General features: G+C 40.9%; 1 protein-coding gene across 1 annotated transcript in view; it reads left to right on the top strand.

Moving 5' to 3' along the window:
* Positions 1-18,422, top strand: part of KDM3B (lysine demethylase 3B) — a 98,899-nt gene that overhangs the window by 79,202 nt on the left and 1,275 nt on the right. Inside the window, exons 15-23 of the mRNA XM_077265560.1 lie at positions 337-584; positions 695-958; positions 1,055-1,226; positions 3,912-4,002; positions 5,251-5,381; positions 9,917-10,036; positions 11,775-11,914; positions 11,995-12,171; positions 15,920-16,054. Coding sequence (XP_077121675.1) covers positions 337-584; positions 695-958; positions 1,055-1,226; positions 3,912-4,002; positions 5,251-5,381; positions 9,917-10,036; positions 11,775-11,914; positions 11,995-12,171; positions 15,920-16,054 — 1,478 coding nt within the window. The remainder of the gene's footprint in view (positions 1-336; positions 585-694; positions 959-1,054; positions 1,227-3,911; positions 4,003-5,250; positions 5,382-9,916; positions 10,037-11,774; positions 11,915-11,994; positions 12,172-15,919; positions 16,055-18,422) is intronic.

Raw genomic sequence — 18,422 nt, forward strand, 5'->3', positions numbered from 1 at the left:
GGAGATATTTGTTGTATAAGTCAACAGGACTGGTCACAATAGTCCAGGGCAATGCAAAACTTTTTGCTCAGCTCTAGAAGAGTGCAGCCAAAATTCCACCCACCTGTGGAGACCAAAGAACACGATTTTATTTCCATTTTCCACCATGGCGAACGGAGCTTCATCTTTATTTTGCATTCAAGTGACACAATTGTCCATTTTGCATAATTAATATCCGTTTCAGTTTATGAACCTAAAAGTAAAATGTGTTAATTTTAGACTTTGAATTTAACTTTATCTTTTTGCTGTTGAAAATTGATTGAACATTGTAACTCATGTTGATGTGTTTTATTTCAGATCCTAGCTCACAGAAGCCTGTACAGCAAAAAGAATCAAACACTTCCTTAGGATTGGATTCCCTTAATCCAAGTATGAAGACCTCCTCATCTCCAAAGCTTTTTAACAGCCTTTTACTCGGGCCAGCTGCCTCCAACACAAAGAGTGAAGGCTCCAGCTTGAGGGATTTGCTTCATTCTGGTCCCGGGAAGCTTTCGCAAGGAGCACTGGAAGCTGGAGTTCCCTTCCCTCCGGTCTTTAATGCCACAGTGAGTAGTTTTTGTGCATTATTAAATATAAATCCAGTTTGCACAGGAGTTTTTATCTTTGCATTGCATTTTTTCTTTTTAACGCAAACCACAATTTATTTATTTTTCAGGCAAAGGGAAAATCCAGCTTACCAAACTTTCTGGACCACATTATTGCTTCTGTTGTAGAAAACAAAAAGACGTCAGATGCTGCAAAGAGAGCAAGTAGCTCGAGTGAGAGTCTCAAGGAGGGGAAGGAGATGATGATGGGCTTACATGTACTTGACCCACACACATCACATTCCTGGCTCTGTGATGGAAGGCTACTCTGTCTACATGACCCAAGCAACAAAAATAATTGGAAAATATTTAGGGAATGTTGGAAACAAGGCCAGGTGAGCATATGTATATGTTTGGAGGGAAAATGTATTATTTAGTTTAGCTTGATGAAAATTGAATCTGGAATAACTTGATTTTTCTGTTCTTTGCAGCCTGTGCTTGTTTCTGGGGTCCAGAAAAAACTAAAGTGGGAGCTTTGGAAACCTGATGCGTTTAGTCTTGAATTTGGAGATCAAGATGTGGATCTGGTGAATTGTCGGAACTGTGCTATAATTTCGGATGTGAAAGTTCGTGATTTTTGGGACGGCTTTGAAGTTATTGAAAGTAAGCACAATCTTCTTTTTGGTATACTAATGAATAATTTATTTTAGTTTTTTACTGTCTTGAACTTCAACATTACTAAAGTGAAGACTACAACACTGCTTCACTGATCCACTGTATAATGGATTGTGTGTTACCAGTGTCCTCTTATGGTTAAGGCCTTGTTCACGCATCAGTATTTTCAAGCCATTGCCATGAGTGGCTCCAAAGCAAAAAGAGGTATGAATTCTGCCTTTATATTATTGCTCTTTGTAGAATCTGCTCATGGTTTTGGATTACAAATACTCAGATGTGAATAATGCCCAAGTTTTAACTCATTTTTGAATAATCATGTTTAACCCCTTACCGACATCGGGCGTAATAATACGCACACCGGTGACCCCCGTCACGTGATCGGGGTCATCGGTTCGTCGGCATGACAACCCGACGTTTCCTGGAGACCTCTATGGTTGTCAGTGCCGGATTGCTATGAGCACCACCCAGTGGTCAGTGCTCATAGCAAGTCAGTAATTCAGCTACATAGAGGCAAACTGATTATCGCCTCTATGTAGCTGAGCCGATCAGACTATGGCAGCTTCTAATCTCCTATGGAAACTATTGAAGCATGGCTAAAGTTAGAGATAAATGTTTTTAAAAAGAAAAAAATAAAAATATATAGATATATATATATATATATATATATATATATATATATATGTTCAAATCACCCCCCTTTTGTCCCATTGAAAAGAAAACAATTAAAAAAAAAAATCAAACCTACACATATTTGGTATCTCCCGATCTTTTTGGTCGCCGCGTCATTGCATTAAAATGCAATAACGGGCGATAAAAAGAACTTATCTGCACCAAAATGGTATCAATAAAAACGTCAGCTCGGCACGCAAAAAATAAGCCCCGAGATCACGAAAATGGAGACGCTACAGGTATCGGAAAATTGCGCAATTTTTTTTTTTTTAAGCAATTTTTTTTTTTTTTTTTTTTTTTTAAGCAAAGTTTGTTTTTGTTTTTTTTCACCACTTAAATAAAAAAGAATCTAGACATGTTTGGTGTCTATGAACTTGTAATGACCTGGAGAATCATAATGGCCGGCCATTAAAGAAAACAAGTGTGGGATTGCACTTTTGTTGCATTTTCACCGCAGTTGGAATTTGTTGGAATTTTTTTCCCGTTTTCTAGTACACGACATGGTAAAACCAATGATGTCGTTCAAAAGTACAACTCGTCCCGCAAAAAATAAGCCCTCACATGGCCATATTGATGGAAAAATAAAAAAGTTATGGCTCTGGGAAGGAGGAGCGTGAAAAATGAAAATGCAAAACCGAAAAAAGCTCCAGTCATCAGTCATGAAGAGGTTAAATTGATTGTCTGGCAGAAGAAGCAGTACTCACCTGACGGATCCCCCGGTGTTACTGCTCTCGTCTCAAAGCGCCTGGAATGATTGAAAATAACAATTTTTCTACAGCATATGATGTTCCTAAAAATAAAAAAAAATTCATAGCACCTCGTGTGTGTTAAAACAAGACCAAGAAGTTGTAACTTCAAAGCACCAGGTGCAGCATCAGAATAGCAGAAGCTTCTTTCATTTTTTTTTTATGGAATCTGTCAGTAGTATCATCCCTCCTAAGCCATCTATATGAGCATGTAGGTCATAGAAAGAAGCTGAATAAAATGATATCTTGATACCTGCGATCTGATGTTTTATTCCACAGAAATTCTTTTTTTTCTTTTATATATATGAGCTGTTCATGATTATGGGCCGGACACTGATCTGCATTAGAATCTGTCTCGAGAGTTTATATTAAATGAACGGGGCTATTACCAGTGTAAGACAAGTAACTATCACAGTACAGTAGAACTGAACTTTGTCTCATAACAAACACTTTAGCAGCTGCCTGTGAGATGGAAGCTGAGAGGAACCTGCAGATGTGTTATAATTACACACAGCTCTGCAGTGAGATCAGGAGAACAGAGAGCGGCCATTACACATCACACTGGTAACCATTATATGTCTCACACTGGTAACACCCTCTTTTTTGCCTAAAATAATCTGTGGAGGCAGATTCTCATGCAGATCAGTGTCCGCTCCATAGTCCTGAACAGCTCATTTACATATAAGAAAACATTGGATTTCTCTGATATCTGCAATCCAATGTCTTATTACAAAGTACCATGATATTCAGCTTCCTCTGAGCTTACATGTCCATATAAACGGCTTAGGAGGGTTGATCCTACTGACAGATTCCCTGTATCTCACTCTCCACCATTGGTTAAAAAAAAAAAAAAGTTGCATGCTGAACAACCCTTTAAATAGGTATTTACTAGTGAAGCTTATGTAAAGTGTCATACATGCAGTATTAGTGTGTTGGCCAGCTCCCCACCAAATGTCAGTGCCGTCTGCAGCAGTAAAAAGCTGACTATTAAATATTGGCCTCACTAGGAGATTTAAAATAAAAATTGAAATAGGATCAAAATGAACAAAATGCATACAAGCCAATTCTAAATCTAATAGGTGAAAAAACGTGGTGGGACGAGTACCATCATAGATGGAATGGCTTTTTGAGTCCCAAGATCTAAACATTGTGAAATATGTACTTTCTAACTTCTCATATGCCAACAGCTAGAATGTCTAATGTATAGCTCTAAGAACAAGCATTAATTACAGCCAAGATAAACCTCTTATTTCTTCAGAAAGATTAAGAGCAGAGGATGGCTCTCCAATGGTCCTTAAACTAAAAGACTGGCCTCCTGGGGAGGATTTCAGAGACATGATGCCAACACGGTAAGGTGCCATTCTTGTTAAAAGGGTTGCCCGCTATTTGGACCACTCCTTAAATACTTGATTTCCCCCAGTAAAATCACAAAAGATTATACTCCTGCACCAGCGGTGTTAGCATGGGTCTTCTGGCTCTCACTTTGCATTGTCACATCAGTGCTTCAGCTAATTAATGGCCACCAATTGGTTGCTGCTCATCGATATTGCATCACAGTAGGTCTGCTCTGACGAAATAGTAAAGACAGCGGCCGCTGATTGGCTGTGGTGCTCACATGACATAACAATGTCACGCAAGCTTCGGGAGGCCCAATATTGCTGGAATGCTGCCGCTGCCGGTCGATAAACATATTTTTCATGTTTTACTCGGGTGACTTTGGCATTTAAGGAGTGAGTAGCTGTTTCACCTGTATTTTTTGCTTATAAGGGAACCTATTCTTTGTTTTTTTTTGTAAAAGTGGAGTCTTGTTCACATCACACTCTGTTCTCATCTACTGCAGGTTAGGTAGATATCGGAACAGGTAGATACCTGCAGGCTCTGAATGATACGGTGCAGGCTATGTTAGGACCACACTGTTCTCTATCTGCATTGCCACCATTCTCTGCAGATTGACTGGATGCTGATTGGTTCCCTGCAGCCTCTTCCCTGCAATTAACCTTGAGACACCCCATAGTTCTGCCTTTGCATGCTGCATACCACGTAATAAGTCATTGCCAACCCCACTTGCCTCTGTCATTACCCTTGTACATTCCTAATTCAGTTTCATCACTTGAGTTAGAGCTGCAGGTGGTGTCTCGACAGAGTAGGAGTGCTTCATTGCTCTTCTCATTCCATGAGCAGCTTCACGGGAGCCTCATTAGAGCCAGTCAAGCTTACAAAGCTGTGCCACCCATGTGTAACCAAGAAAGCAGAGCCCACAGCTCAAGTAAGTGGTGTATTCCACCCCTACCCCACCGTTTCTGTTGCTACTAGGGGATTCCCGAACACTTTCCATACCACCCTCAGCTCTAGTATCCATGAGTGTTACTGTGGGGAGGTGGTGGGGACTTCGTTCTATGTGTCCCACTTCAATCCAAGAGGATGCTTTACTGTATTTTCGAAAGGTATATGATAGAGTCCTTCCAATGTATCTCTACAACAGAAGGCTCAAAAAATGTTAACAGTACCTTACATATCAGTGATCCCATGTAATAATTATTGATGGAATACACCACATTCACATTAATGAAACATTGTATGTTTTCACTTTGTTATAGATTTGATGACTTGATGGATAATCTTCCGTTGCCAGAATATACAAAGCGAGATGGAAGGCTTAATTTGGCATCAAGATTGCCTAGTTACTTTGTGCGGCCAGATCTTGGTCCTAAAATGTATAATGCTTATGGTATGTTATCATGCAAATCTCAAAAGTAGCATTTTACTATGCATTCTATGTTAAAGGGAAAGTGGAAAATCCATGTATAATTCATTAGAGAAGTCTTTAGACTTTGTGTTGTCTTAACGAGATTTCCTGTCCACATGCCCTCTTAGGGTACCTTCACACTCAGCAACTTTACAACGAGAACGACAGCGATCCGTGACGTTGCAGCGTCCTGGATAGCGATCTCGTTGTGTTTGACACGCAGCAGCCATCTGGATCCCGCTGTGATATCGCTGGTCGGAGCTAGAAGTCCAGAACTTTATTTGGTCGTCAGGTCGGCGTGTATCGTCGTGTTTGACAGCAAAAGCAACGATGCCAGCGATGTTTTACATGGAGCTAACGACCTGTGAGAACGATAAGTGAGTCACCGTTACGTCACAGGATCGCTCCTGCATCGTTCTTGAGCTGCCGTGTTTGACGTCTCTACAGCGACCTAAACAGCGACGCTCCAGCGATCGGCTCGTTGTCTATATTGCTGCAGCATCGCTAAGTGTGACGGTACCTTTAGGGTATGCTGATGATTTATTGGGAGAGGGGTATTTGGAATGAGATGATGAATGGGATAACCTTTATAAAAGAAAATGTGTGATCTGGTATGTCACTTGCTGAAGAACCAGAGCACTAGTATTTGCTTGTCAAGTCTTTGTAAAGGGTTTTTGGTAGGAGGCGCACCTCACAAATGTTGGGATGGTTGCCAGTAAATGGTGCAAGCATTGTACAGTACTTACTCAAAATAGTGAACAACGACTGGTGCCAAATATGGTTACTGTTTTCCCAGCACTTGGGCATGTTTTATTGAGCTGATATAAATCATAGAGAACATGTTGTTGCAATCAAAATTATTCAGCCTCCGTTGCAAATTAGAGAGCTTGTCCACTACTTTAAAGGGCCACCGTCACCCCCCTCCAGCCGTTATAAACTAACAGAGCCACCTTGTGCAGCAGTAATGCTGCATTCTAACAAGGTGGCTCTTTTAGTTTTAGGTTCAAGTATACCGCAAATAAAGCATTTTTATACTTAGCCACAATTCCTGTCTCTAGCCAGGTAGGCGGGTCCTCACTCCCCAGCTTGACCAGCTCCTCTGCCGTCACTCCAATCTTCCTGCGCTTTCGGCGCCGCCCCCTTAGCGCTGTTATCGTTTCAAAACCGGCGCCTGCGCTGTGTACTGGTGTCCTGCGCAGACGCAGTAAGCTCTGGCCGTCTGACGTCCCAGCCAGGCTTGCACACTGCGCCTGCGCGGCATTGCGGCCAGCCACCTTTGGAATCCCCGCCCCGCACTGTGCATAATGCATAACACACAGTGCGGGGCTGAGATTCCAAAGGTGGGTGGCCGCAATGCCGCGCAGGCGCAGTGTGCAAGCCTGGCTGGGACGTCAGACGGCCAGAGCTTACTGCGTCTGCGCAGGACACCAGTACACAGCGCAAGCGCCGGTTTTGAAACGATAACAGCGCTAAGGGGGCGGCGCCGAAAGCGCAGGAAGATGTGAGTGACGGCAGAGGAGCTGGTCAAGCTGGGGAGTGAGGACCCCCCTACCTGGCTAGAGACAGGAATTGTGGCTAAGTATAAAAACGCTTTATTTGCGGTATACTTGAACCTAAAACTAAAAGAGCCACCTTGTTAGAATGCAGCATTACTGCTGCACAAGGTGGCTCTTTTAGTTTATAACGGCTGGAGGGGGGTCACAGTGGCCCTTTAATGTTGATGAGCTATCCTTAGGATAGGTCATCGATTTCTGATCAATGGGAGTGCATCACCTGGTACCCCCGATGATCAGCCGTTCTCTGTGCCAGCGACGGCCAGAAATGATCATTTACGGAGCTGCCTCCTCTATTGATCATGGCCCGGGCAGGTACTGCACAGCTGATCCTATTTAAATCAATAGGACGGATGTGCAGCCGCATCTGTTATCAGTGGGCTCCATAACGGAGTACTTTCGGCCTCCGCTGGCACCGAGAACAGCTGATCAGCAGGGTGTCGCACCCCTATCGATCAGGCATTGATGACCTATCCTAAGAATAGGTCATCAGTATTAAAGTAGTGGACAACCTCTTTACATTTATTAGCAACATTTTCTGCTGTTTCCAATAAGCGAACAATGTGAATAGCTCAAAACAACTAATATAACAAATGGTTTCTCCAAATTCAGCACAAAATGGCACTTTTAATGAGTACTAGTCTCAGAATCATTCAACACGCTCATGCCAAGCGTCTTTAGTGCAGTCTGATGGTTATGACCTGCTGCAAAATATGACACATAGCCAGACACCAGCTTCTGGCAGCATTCATGAGGAATCTTCGCACATTTCTCCTGGGCAGTGGATTCCACTTTACTAATATTCTTGGATGTGACCTCCAACCACCTTCAAATTCCATCAAAGATTTTTTTTATGGGGTTCAATGGAGGTGAATCTTCCTGGCCTTCTTTTGAAACCAAACCTTTGTGACCTGTAGAAAAGTTGAACGTATATATAGCGTTGTTGCTAATATGTAGGTGCACACTATAATATTTTTCATGGATTGGAATTCATTTTCTAATTTTTAACCCAATTTTCTGTGGCGCTGGAATATTACAAACCATCTCCTGGACTTTCACAAAATAGAAATGCTAAGAACCCTAGCCATGTTTTCAAAGGCTTTGCTTCAGTGAAAATGGGCAGGTATTGCTCTTGCTGATTTGGTGGTGCACTACTCCAAAAATAGTAAATTGCATAGAATATCCCAGCAAAGGTATGAAACATGGGGCACTTACCAAAGCTATAAAGCAAACTCGTCACTTTATGAAAGCACAGAAAGAAAACCGTGCTCAAAAAGTCATAAAGATGGAGCATGTACTCGCGTTTCTAAGGGCCTGACAACGTAATAACATCTGAACTGTAAGGTACGCCTAGGATCGTTGTCCTGTTGGAAGGTCTAAAAATGCCCAAGTTTTAGCTTCCTCACTGAAGGCATGACATTTTCTCCTAGGATTTCCTGATACTTGATAGAATCCATCTTCTTTCCCTCCACATTCTGCAGGTTTCCAAGTGCCTGAGGAAGCGAGTCAGCCCAGGTCATAACCAAGACACCACCTTGCTTCACTGTAAGCAAGGTGCTCTTTTTAATGAATGATTCATTCTTTTTAATCCTGTAATCCATGGGCCCAGAAAGTTCCAGTTTTGTTTCCTTGCCCGATGAAACAGAATTTCAAAACTTCTGTAGTTAATTTACATGGATTTGAGCATATTGGAGCTTTCTTTTCTTGTGCCTTTAGATCAGTAGAGGTGTATGTCTAGGAGTTCAGGTATGGGGACCTTCTGAGTTTAGCATGTGTCTTACTGTGCAAACTGTAGTCTTCTCTGCTGCCACCAAGTCTTGCTACAAGTCTTTTATAGTCATTTGAGTGTTTTTGACCACCTATCCTCCCCTGGAATCTGGTGGCAACTGTCGATGGCTTCCTCTCTTACAAGTCATGGTAGTGTAGCCAGTGTTGCTGTAACTTTAAATTTGTGAACTATGCTTCCAACTGTATCTCTAGGAACAGTCAATGCCTTGGCTTTTTTTTGTATCTTTTTCTTTTTTTTTTTTGTACAAGGCAACAATCTGTTCTTTTAAAATTTTGGACCACTTTTGACAACCTAAGGATATTCGAGACCTAGAAGCCATTGTACAAGAGGTATTGGCTAATATTCCTCAGAAAAACTGCTAAAAACTATTGTCTATCAATATATCACATTTGTAGCAGGTCATAACAGCCAAAGAGTGCTCTGCTAAGTACTAAACACGTTTTTCATGAAGGAATTGAGTAATTTTCAGACAGCAGTAGTCATAAATAGTGATATTTTATTAATAATAATAATAATAATAATAATAATTGTATTTCTATAGCGCCAACACATTCTGCAGCACTTTACAATTCAGAGGTGATATGCACAGACATTACAGAGTAACACCTAATTCCACAGATGCCAAGAAGAGTGAGGGCCCTGTTCGCAAGCTTACAATCAGAATCTTGAGCTTGGAGAAACCACTTGTTATATTAGCGGTGTTGAGCTATTTACATTGTTCTTATCTGATTGGTTAATTGCAAACAACAGAACCTTTGTACATTTTGTTAATAAAAATGATTTGCAATGGCAGGAAATAGTTTTTATTGCAAATGTATCCTTTCTGATAAATCTAAAGTATATATCACAGTTCTGGATCTCCTGGAAGGCTGTACAGGGTGAGACTGATCTGATGTGGATTGGATTATTTCTGTGGCATGTGCATGGACTTTTTTCAAGCTGCATTCAAATGAATTGGACAATTCTGAGAAATTCTTCAACAAATGCACGGCATGTGAACATGTCGTAACAGCTGGAGCTCCACACTTGTCATAAAGAATTCTCCATGTCATATGTTCAGTACATGCTGGGGCTTTCTAACATAAAAATAATGGAAATATATGCAATAGAAATATGACATGATAAAATGTATATTTAGGTAATACAATACAGACTGTTTTCTTGTTTTAATAAAGGTTTAATTACTGCTGAAGACAGACGAGTTGGCACAACTAACTTGCATTTGGATGTGTCTGATGCAGTTAATGTCATGGTGTACGTAGGTATTCCATTAGGAGAGAGTGCTCACGATGAAGGTAATCAATAATTTCATTAGATGTCTAAAAGACATTATGATATATTTATTCTTCGTGTCTAATTCTTAGTGCAAACATATGTGCCCCGGATTTATCATGGGGGGGGGGGGGGGGGGGAATGGGGGTGGCTTACATGGTGCCAGAATTCTGGTGAATTTTGGTTGATACAATCGCCCCAAATGTGTCTAATACTGCACTAACAAATGAACATTCCTTGGTTAAACTGTATACTGACATACAGTTGAATAAAACATATCTGTTTCTCATATTCCTCTTTGTTTACACTGCCATATAATGTATGTGATAGCAACCAATTTACTGTATTTCCTCATAGCGTAGATTTGGGCAGCCTCTATAGGGACTCTTATTCATTGGCATTTACAAGGGTAGGTTCCAAGGCAGATTTGCTGTGGATTCTGAACAGTGATCAGGGGTCTTAAAAACGCGCATCTCCAGAAAAGATTTCTGTGGACTGAAGGAGAAAATAATATTGCAGCAGTGTAGCGGATTTTCACCCAGAAGCGTACAGGGTTGAAATCAGGATCAAAATCTGTATGTACACATTTCAGATACATGAAGGAAACATCAGCTTTCAGTGTCAGACATTTGTATCTTTAAAGGCTATGGATATATTGACATGGAAACAATGATTTTTACACACAAGAGTGGTTACCTAATTGCACTAAGTTTCAGGCTGCAATCCTTAATTTACTCTTAAACCCCCTGATCACAGTGTGCAACCTGACCCAGATTTCTATTATTTCTCTTGTGGTATAAAATTATTAATTCAAATTGTTTAGAAAGTTTCTTAACTTTGCATTTAGGAAGCAAATGAACAATAAAATATTTTTTTTTAATTGTGGTTGATAGTTGCAGCACCCTACTAAGGTAAAAAAAAACAATAATACTCCAATTATCAAGACCGGCATTGTTCACGCCAGTCTAAGTAGTGCATGCCAAGAATTGGACATAACTGCAAAATGGCATGCGCCTTGCCACAAATCTTACTCCAGTCAAGGACTGAAGTAAGATTTCTGGTTTAAAGACCCACTGCAGCGTTTTTATTTCACCGCTGGAGCGGTGCTTAAAAACCAAGTTCCCAGCCCCCTATCTGATACTCACTTTCCAGCATTTTCATATATTTTCACTGTCGCTCTCCGGCAGTTTGTGACCTGCTGTCTTCTCCATTGTGTCATGGAGCAAGCCGGGGGTCACAACTCATTACTTGTCTATGAAAGCCTTGTTCTAGCCTCATTCTGGCTCTTATAGACTTGCATTGAGCGCCTGTGATGTAACTTCTGAGTTCCGGCCATTCAGAAGCTGCGTTCACGAGATTGCGACGCGACAGCAGACCAGCGCCGAATAACGTTGAAGACGCCGTAGGGTGCGCATACGACCAGGGGCAGGGGACTTCGTTTAAAGAACCACTCCAGCGGTGAAAAAAAAACCCCACTGGAGTTGTGCTTTAAGGTATGCCACGATTTGCCATGAATTAATGAGCCGAGGCATCACTCCCCGCTCTCAACCCAGCTTGTCCTATTTTGGCAGAGCTGGGAAAAACATGTGGAGAAAGTCCAAAAGTTGTTTGATTTTTGCTCAGCTTGGGGTATTTTACTCCAGATTTCTGGCTAAAACAATGTGATGAATCGGGGCCTAAGAGCTTTATATAGATTACAAATGTAAAGTTTACATATCTATCACATGAAACAAGATTGGGCTAATGTAACACAACTTTCAGAGGTACTCAGGACTATTGAGGAAGGCGATGCTGATGAAGTGACAAAAAAACGAATTCATGAGGGAAAGGAAAAGCCTGGAGCACTGTGGCACATTTATGCCGCTAAGGATGCAGAAAAGATCCGTGAGCTTCTTAGAAAGGTACAGTTTTGGTATCCAACGATGTAGCCACTTATAATACAGAAACACGTCATTACTCATGGTTGTGTTCTATGTTGTAGGTTGGTGATGAACAGGGGCAAGAAAATCCTGCAGATCATGATCCAATACATGATCAAAGTTGGTATTTGGATCAGGATTTACGTAAGCGTCTCTATGATGAATATGGAGTGCAAGGCTGGGCAATTGTACAATTCCTGGGAGATGCCGTTTTCATTCCTGCGGGGGCACCGCATCAGGTACAACATCATGCAGTTTTGCTTTTTCTGTGCTGTACCATGATGCTCCAAAGCACACAAGAATAACGTAGTATATCTTCATGCTTAGCAGAAGAGGCTGACTGAGGTAGAGGCATGGCATTTAGGATAAGCGTACATGGCGATGTCCGGTTCCTGCAGTATCATGCAATACCATTGTGGACATTATCACTGTAATATCATGGCTGCAGTGCTCCATCGTGTCACATGCACAATATATCTCTTTTTTTATTTTCTTTTAATATATCAAACAAGTTGGCCACGTTGTGATTCTTCCTAGTTTCCTGCGAGTCTCCTATATGCTCTGCTTGGATAGACACATGATCACTATCGCCAACCAGGCTATAGCAGTGACATGTTGGTCTCAGCTGGGGCAGTGATTGCTACTTTTATTATTTTTCACCATTCCAAGAGTTTGTTAAAAAATAATTGGGTGGCCAGACAGCCCCTTTAAAGGGAACTGATCACATCCCAATAGGCTATTACCCTGCAGATATGGGGTGAATCTGCAGGTTTATAGCGTTCCAATGCTGCCCGATCGCCACACTGAAAGCTCAAGGCTACCGGGAGCAAGTGCACTTAATTCCTCCCGGCAGCTTGGGGCTTTCAGTCATACAGGCACAGCTTCAGTCGCTACCCAATGCATAGTGAATGGCAGCTGTAACCATGCCTCATCACTCACTGACAGCCAGCTCTGTACTGAGTAAAAGCATTTTAACACTGTGGCTATTTCACAGACAACACCTAAGGAAAAAACAAATGAGTACATACACTGCAGTAAGTAAATAGTAACAGTACATGTAAATAAAACAGGGTACTTAGTTAACACTATTTTGCACACCAATACAAAAAGGTGTTTCCAATTTGGGACAGTCCTATCCTCAGTCTAGTATTAAAATCTTAGTGTCAGCCGATCTCAATTCAGATAACGACAGAGCAGGACAGGAGCCCATCATTTCAGATATCTTCACATGGAAAGCTAGATAGGGCTAGAGCTGCTGATGTAGACTTTTCATCTATATAACTTCCCATGGGCAGGTGTCTGAAAGCGAAGGGCTCCTTTTCTGCTCTTCCCTTATCTACATTCAGGTCAGCTGATGCAAGGTAAGGTTTTAAAACCACAGACAGGATAGGACTGTCCCGATTGTGTTCACCTTGTCTTGGTGGGATGGCTTTTACTCTTCTTTGTTAAAAATGGTCTTATCTATGTACCCTATGTTATTTACATGGACTGTTTCGGTTTACTTGTTAACTTACTGCAGGGCATATGCTCATTTGTTTTTATTGTATTAAATGTCGTGTGTGTGTGTGTGTGTGTGTGTGTGTGTGTGTGTGTGTGTGTGTGTGTGTGTGTGTGTGTGTGTGTGTGTGTGTGTGTGTGTGTGTGTGTGTGTGTGTGTGTGTGTGTGTGTATTATTTATTTTTTCATATATTTATTCTGGGAATACGACACCCCCAAAAAGAATGTCACAATAATTGTTATGAAAAAAAAAATAATGGTTTACTGGATTGTCTTCAAAAATAATTATTGCAGCAAAATGCAGAATATGTGAAGAAGTTACGAGAAAATAGTCCATGAGTCCATTAGATTGGTCAACAGCAGTATCTCGCTTATCTTTCCCTGTATCCTGAACGGTAGGCTTGTGTCAGTTGATTTACATACACATATAGCTCTGCTATATACTGTATTTTTAAGACGCACCTAGGTTTTAGAGGCAAAAAAATATGTTCATGATGCTTTGTTATGGGGAGAGGGAAGAGGGATCTGCTGCTGGCACTTTTATAGGGGTAATATTCCCCAATTCCATACCAACATCCCCCATCCTGGTGTATATACATGGCCCCCATCCAGGTATATATGGTCTCCCATCCTGGTATACATGGCCCCGTTCCCCCATCTCCATCCTGGTATACATGGCTTCCCATCACACACACAAAAAAATAAACGATTCTACTTACAGTAAATTCCCTCTGCTCCACTTCCTTAGTCACTCCCACCTATCAGTGCTGGCTTCAGTGCAAAGAGGTTGGGAGGGACTATGGGCGTAGGGAGCAGTGAATATTCTTTCTCTTTAACAGCGGGTACATGTGTTAGCTGCAGCAGCTGGCGCCTGCCTCCCACTTCTCTACTGCTGCCGTTCCACCCACTTTCCTCCAAAAATTTTGGAGGAAAAAAATTGCGTCTTATAGTCTGAAAAATACAGTATGCACATTTCCATAAACACACAGCTTGTTACATATGTACATTCTCATACACACACTGCTCTGCTACATATGCCCATTTACATACACACACTGCTCTGCTACATGTGCCCATTTACATACACACACTGCTCTGCTACATGTGCCCATTTACATACACACACTGCTCTGCTACATGTGCCCATTTACATACACACACTGCTCTGCTACATGTGCCCATTTACATACACACACTGCTCTGCTACATGTGCCCATTTACATACACACACTGCTCTGCTACATATGCCCATTTACATACACACTGCTCTGCTACATGTGCCCATTTACATACACACACTGCTCTGCTACATGTGCCCATTTACGTACACAGCTTTGTCACAGATACACATTAATAAACACACACACACACACACACACACACTATATACATTTGGCAGTTCCTTTCAGGTAATGTGATTGATTACATGACCTGAAAAATCTTGGAGCTAGTTGGTTGAAAGGTCAGGTACATGGAATGTGATACCTCCATGCAAGTCCTAGCAGCATCCTCTCTGCATGATCACATAGAACAGTGTGGGACAGGAGGAATGAGAGCAGTCCTCTGTGATTGGGAAGGACGCTGTTTCGGCATTGTCCTTGATCACAGGAAGCTGCTTCCAGACTATAATCCGCACTCACTCTTTAGCAAGATATTTTCTATCCTAGTCTGAAAACTTCAGTAAATTGACAAATGAGCATCTTCTTGTAAAAGAGGTGTGCCCTGACCCACAGTGACACTGACAGAACAATGTTAGACTATAGGAACACACCCCAGTTAACACCACTAGTAACACCCAGTTATTAAAGGGGTGTTACCACTTCATACATTTGATACATCCTCAGGATATGGCATAAATGTGTAGTAGCATTTCACCAATAGGGGTACATTTATCTCAATACCAGGGCCTTGATGTGCACAGCCTTATAGATGGCTGTAATTCCCATTCACTTAGGTGGGAATTCGGACCACCTCTTCGTTGACAGGACCAAGCAATGGGCTCTATTTTTGAGAAAGTTGAGGATCTCATTGGTGGGACTTGCATCTGTTATATATCTATAACAAGTCACCTGTTCAGTGTCCATTTACTGTGCTGGGAAACGCACCTATTTACCCAACTGAGGCTATGTTCTCCCCGTGTTTGTGTGGGTTTCTTCCAAGTTCTCTGGTTTCCTCCCATGTGCCAAAGACTTACTGATAGGGAATTTATATTGTGAGCCTTAATGGGGACAGTGATGTCTGTAAATCGCTGTGATGACACTACAAAAGAAAGCGAAGCAAATAATTTGCCCTTTGATTGGGAGGTATACGAGATATTGTGGTCTTTTACTGCATGGAATAAAACTATTTCATGCCATGGCATCCTGGGAAAAGTTCCTACATAACAAGATCTCTGCGCCCAAAGTTGCATAATCGTGTTGAGATGATTTACACACTTGTGTCCATACACAATGAGATTTTACATCATATTTACTTTCTTTTTTTCTGAAGGTCCACAACTTGTACAGTTGTATAAAAGTAGCGGAAGATTTTGTCTCTCCAGAACATGTGAAACATTGTTTTCGTCTGACGCAGGAGTTTAGGCACTTGTCGAATACTCATACAAACCATGAGGACAAACTACAGGTATAATAAGTGGTTTACAAGTAATTGTGTATAATGCATTAATTACCAGTTATGTAAAAGAAAAACTACAAAACAACAAAATTAATAAAGGGGATGGGGGAACTACAATACCCAGAGAGATTAGCAAAATTAGGATTATTTAGTCTAGAAAAAAGACAACTGAGGGGCGATCTAATAACCATGTATAAGGGGACAATACAAATATCTCTCCAAGGATCTGTTTATACCAAGGAAGGTGACGGTCACAAGGGGGAATTCTCTGCGTCTGGAGGAGAGAAGGTTTTTCCACCAACACAGAAGAGGATTCTTTACTGTTAGGGCAGTGAGAATCTGGAATTCCTTGCCTGAGGAGGTGGTGATGGCGAACTCAGTCGAGGGGTTCAAGAGAGGCCTGGATGTCTTCCTGGAGCATAACAATATTGTATCTTACAGTTATCAGGTTCTTTAGAAGGACGTAGATCTCGGGATTTATTCTGATGGAATACAGGCTGAACTGGATGGACAAATGTCTTTTTTTGGCCTTGCTAACTATGATACTATGTTACTATGTCCTTAGCCTTTTAAAACCTAAAATTCTAAAACCATTATGTATCCTTCACATTTCATTGTATAGGAACATAAGCATCTAAAGCTCATGGTCAGCTTTGCACTATTTTCTTTAATAAAATATAGTCACTTTCTACATAATCTGAAAAATGTATCCCATTTAGCTGTTGTAGAGACTAGGCAACGTCCTAACTGCCTGTCCAGCTACTTCTGACAAACATCCAACAGCTAAGGAAACCATGCAAGTTTTCAAGGAGGGCAGATTGGAAAAACTAATCTGCATAGCCATATATATGTATTCCGGAAGAAAGTAAATGGAGAGGTTTTAGAATCACATAGATTATGGAAGATTCTATAGAGAAAAAGTGAGGACTCTTGTAAGGAAGGAGAAAATACATACTTCTCAGCATTGTCTGTTACCAAAAGTCAGAGGCGATCCCTCATGGTCTGTAAAAGGGTAAAAGCTGTCCAGAAATTAAGCTGTGATTGTATCTGAAAGCTAGTGATGAGTGACCATGCTCGGATATACAGGTGCTTCTCACAAAATTAGGATATCATTAAAATCGGTGGGTTGGCATGACAACCAGAGGTCTCCTATATGTAGCTGAACCGATCAGGTTGTGGCAGCTTCCCAAAAGTAAAAAAAAAAAAAAAAAATATATAAAAGTTCAAATCACCCCCCTTTTGCCCTATTCAAAGTAAAACAATTAAAAAAATATATCAAACCTACACATATTTGGTATTGCCACGTTCAGAATCGCACGATCTATCAATAAAAAAAAAAGATTAACCTGATCACTAAACGGCGTAGCGAGAAAAAAAGTAAAATCGCCAGAATTATTTTTTTTTGGTCGCTGCAACTTTGCATTAAAATGCAATAACGGGCAATCAAAAGATCTTATCTGCTCCAAAATGCTATCAATAAAAACGTCAGCTCGGCACACAAAAAAAAAGCCCTTACCTGACCCTAGATCATGAAAAATGGAGACGCTACGGGTTTCGGAAAATGGCACAATTTTTGATTAATTTTTTTTTTTTAAGTTTTGCATTTTTTTTCACCACTCAGATAAAAAAGAACCTAGACACGTTTGGTGTCTATGAACTTGTAATAACCTGGAGAATCATAATGGCAGGTCAGTTTTAGCATTTAGTGAACCTAGTAAAAAGGCCAAACAAAAACAAGTGTAGGATTGCACTTTTTTTGCAATTTTCACCGCACTTGGATTTTTTGTTTCCCATTTTCTAGTACGCAACATGGTAAAACCAATGATGTCGTTCAAAAGTACAACTGGTCCTGCAAAAAACAAGCCCTCACATGGCCATTTTAACCAAAAAAATAAAAAAGTTATGGCTCTGGGAAGAAGGGGAGCAAAAAATGAAAATGCTAAACCAAAAATACCTCTGGTTGTTAAGGGGTTAATATGTTCAAGTCCCCGCTGTTAAGATATCCGAGCACGCTCACTCATCACTAGTCAGCAGCATTCGGAACACAAAGATCTCACATACAGCCTATATCACTGGGTATGATACATTTGCATGATAAAAGTCTGAAACTAGAAAAATAAATAATATAGGGTCTGAAAATGAATAAAGGATGAAAGATTGAAAACTGAGTCTTAGAGATTGCAATAAATTTAAAAACTTACTCTAAAATATGTAAATGTAATTTTCCATGTAAGATGTCCATAGTGTTTAATCATAATAGGTTTACAGAAAAATATGGTGGCCAAATATTAGGACGTGATGAACTTGGGTAGTGCCCTTTACTCCCACCCCCTATCCCTAACAACATTTCCAAAGATTTTTTTTCCCTTACTGTTCC

Source organism: Ranitomeya variabilis, chromosome 5 (assembly GCF_051348905.1).
Source record: "Ranitomeya variabilis isolate aRanVar5 chromosome 5, aRanVar5.hap1, whole genome shotgun sequence".
Lineage (NCBI taxonomy): Eukaryota > Metazoa > Chordata > Amphibia > Anura > Dendrobatidae > Ranitomeya > Ranitomeya variabilis.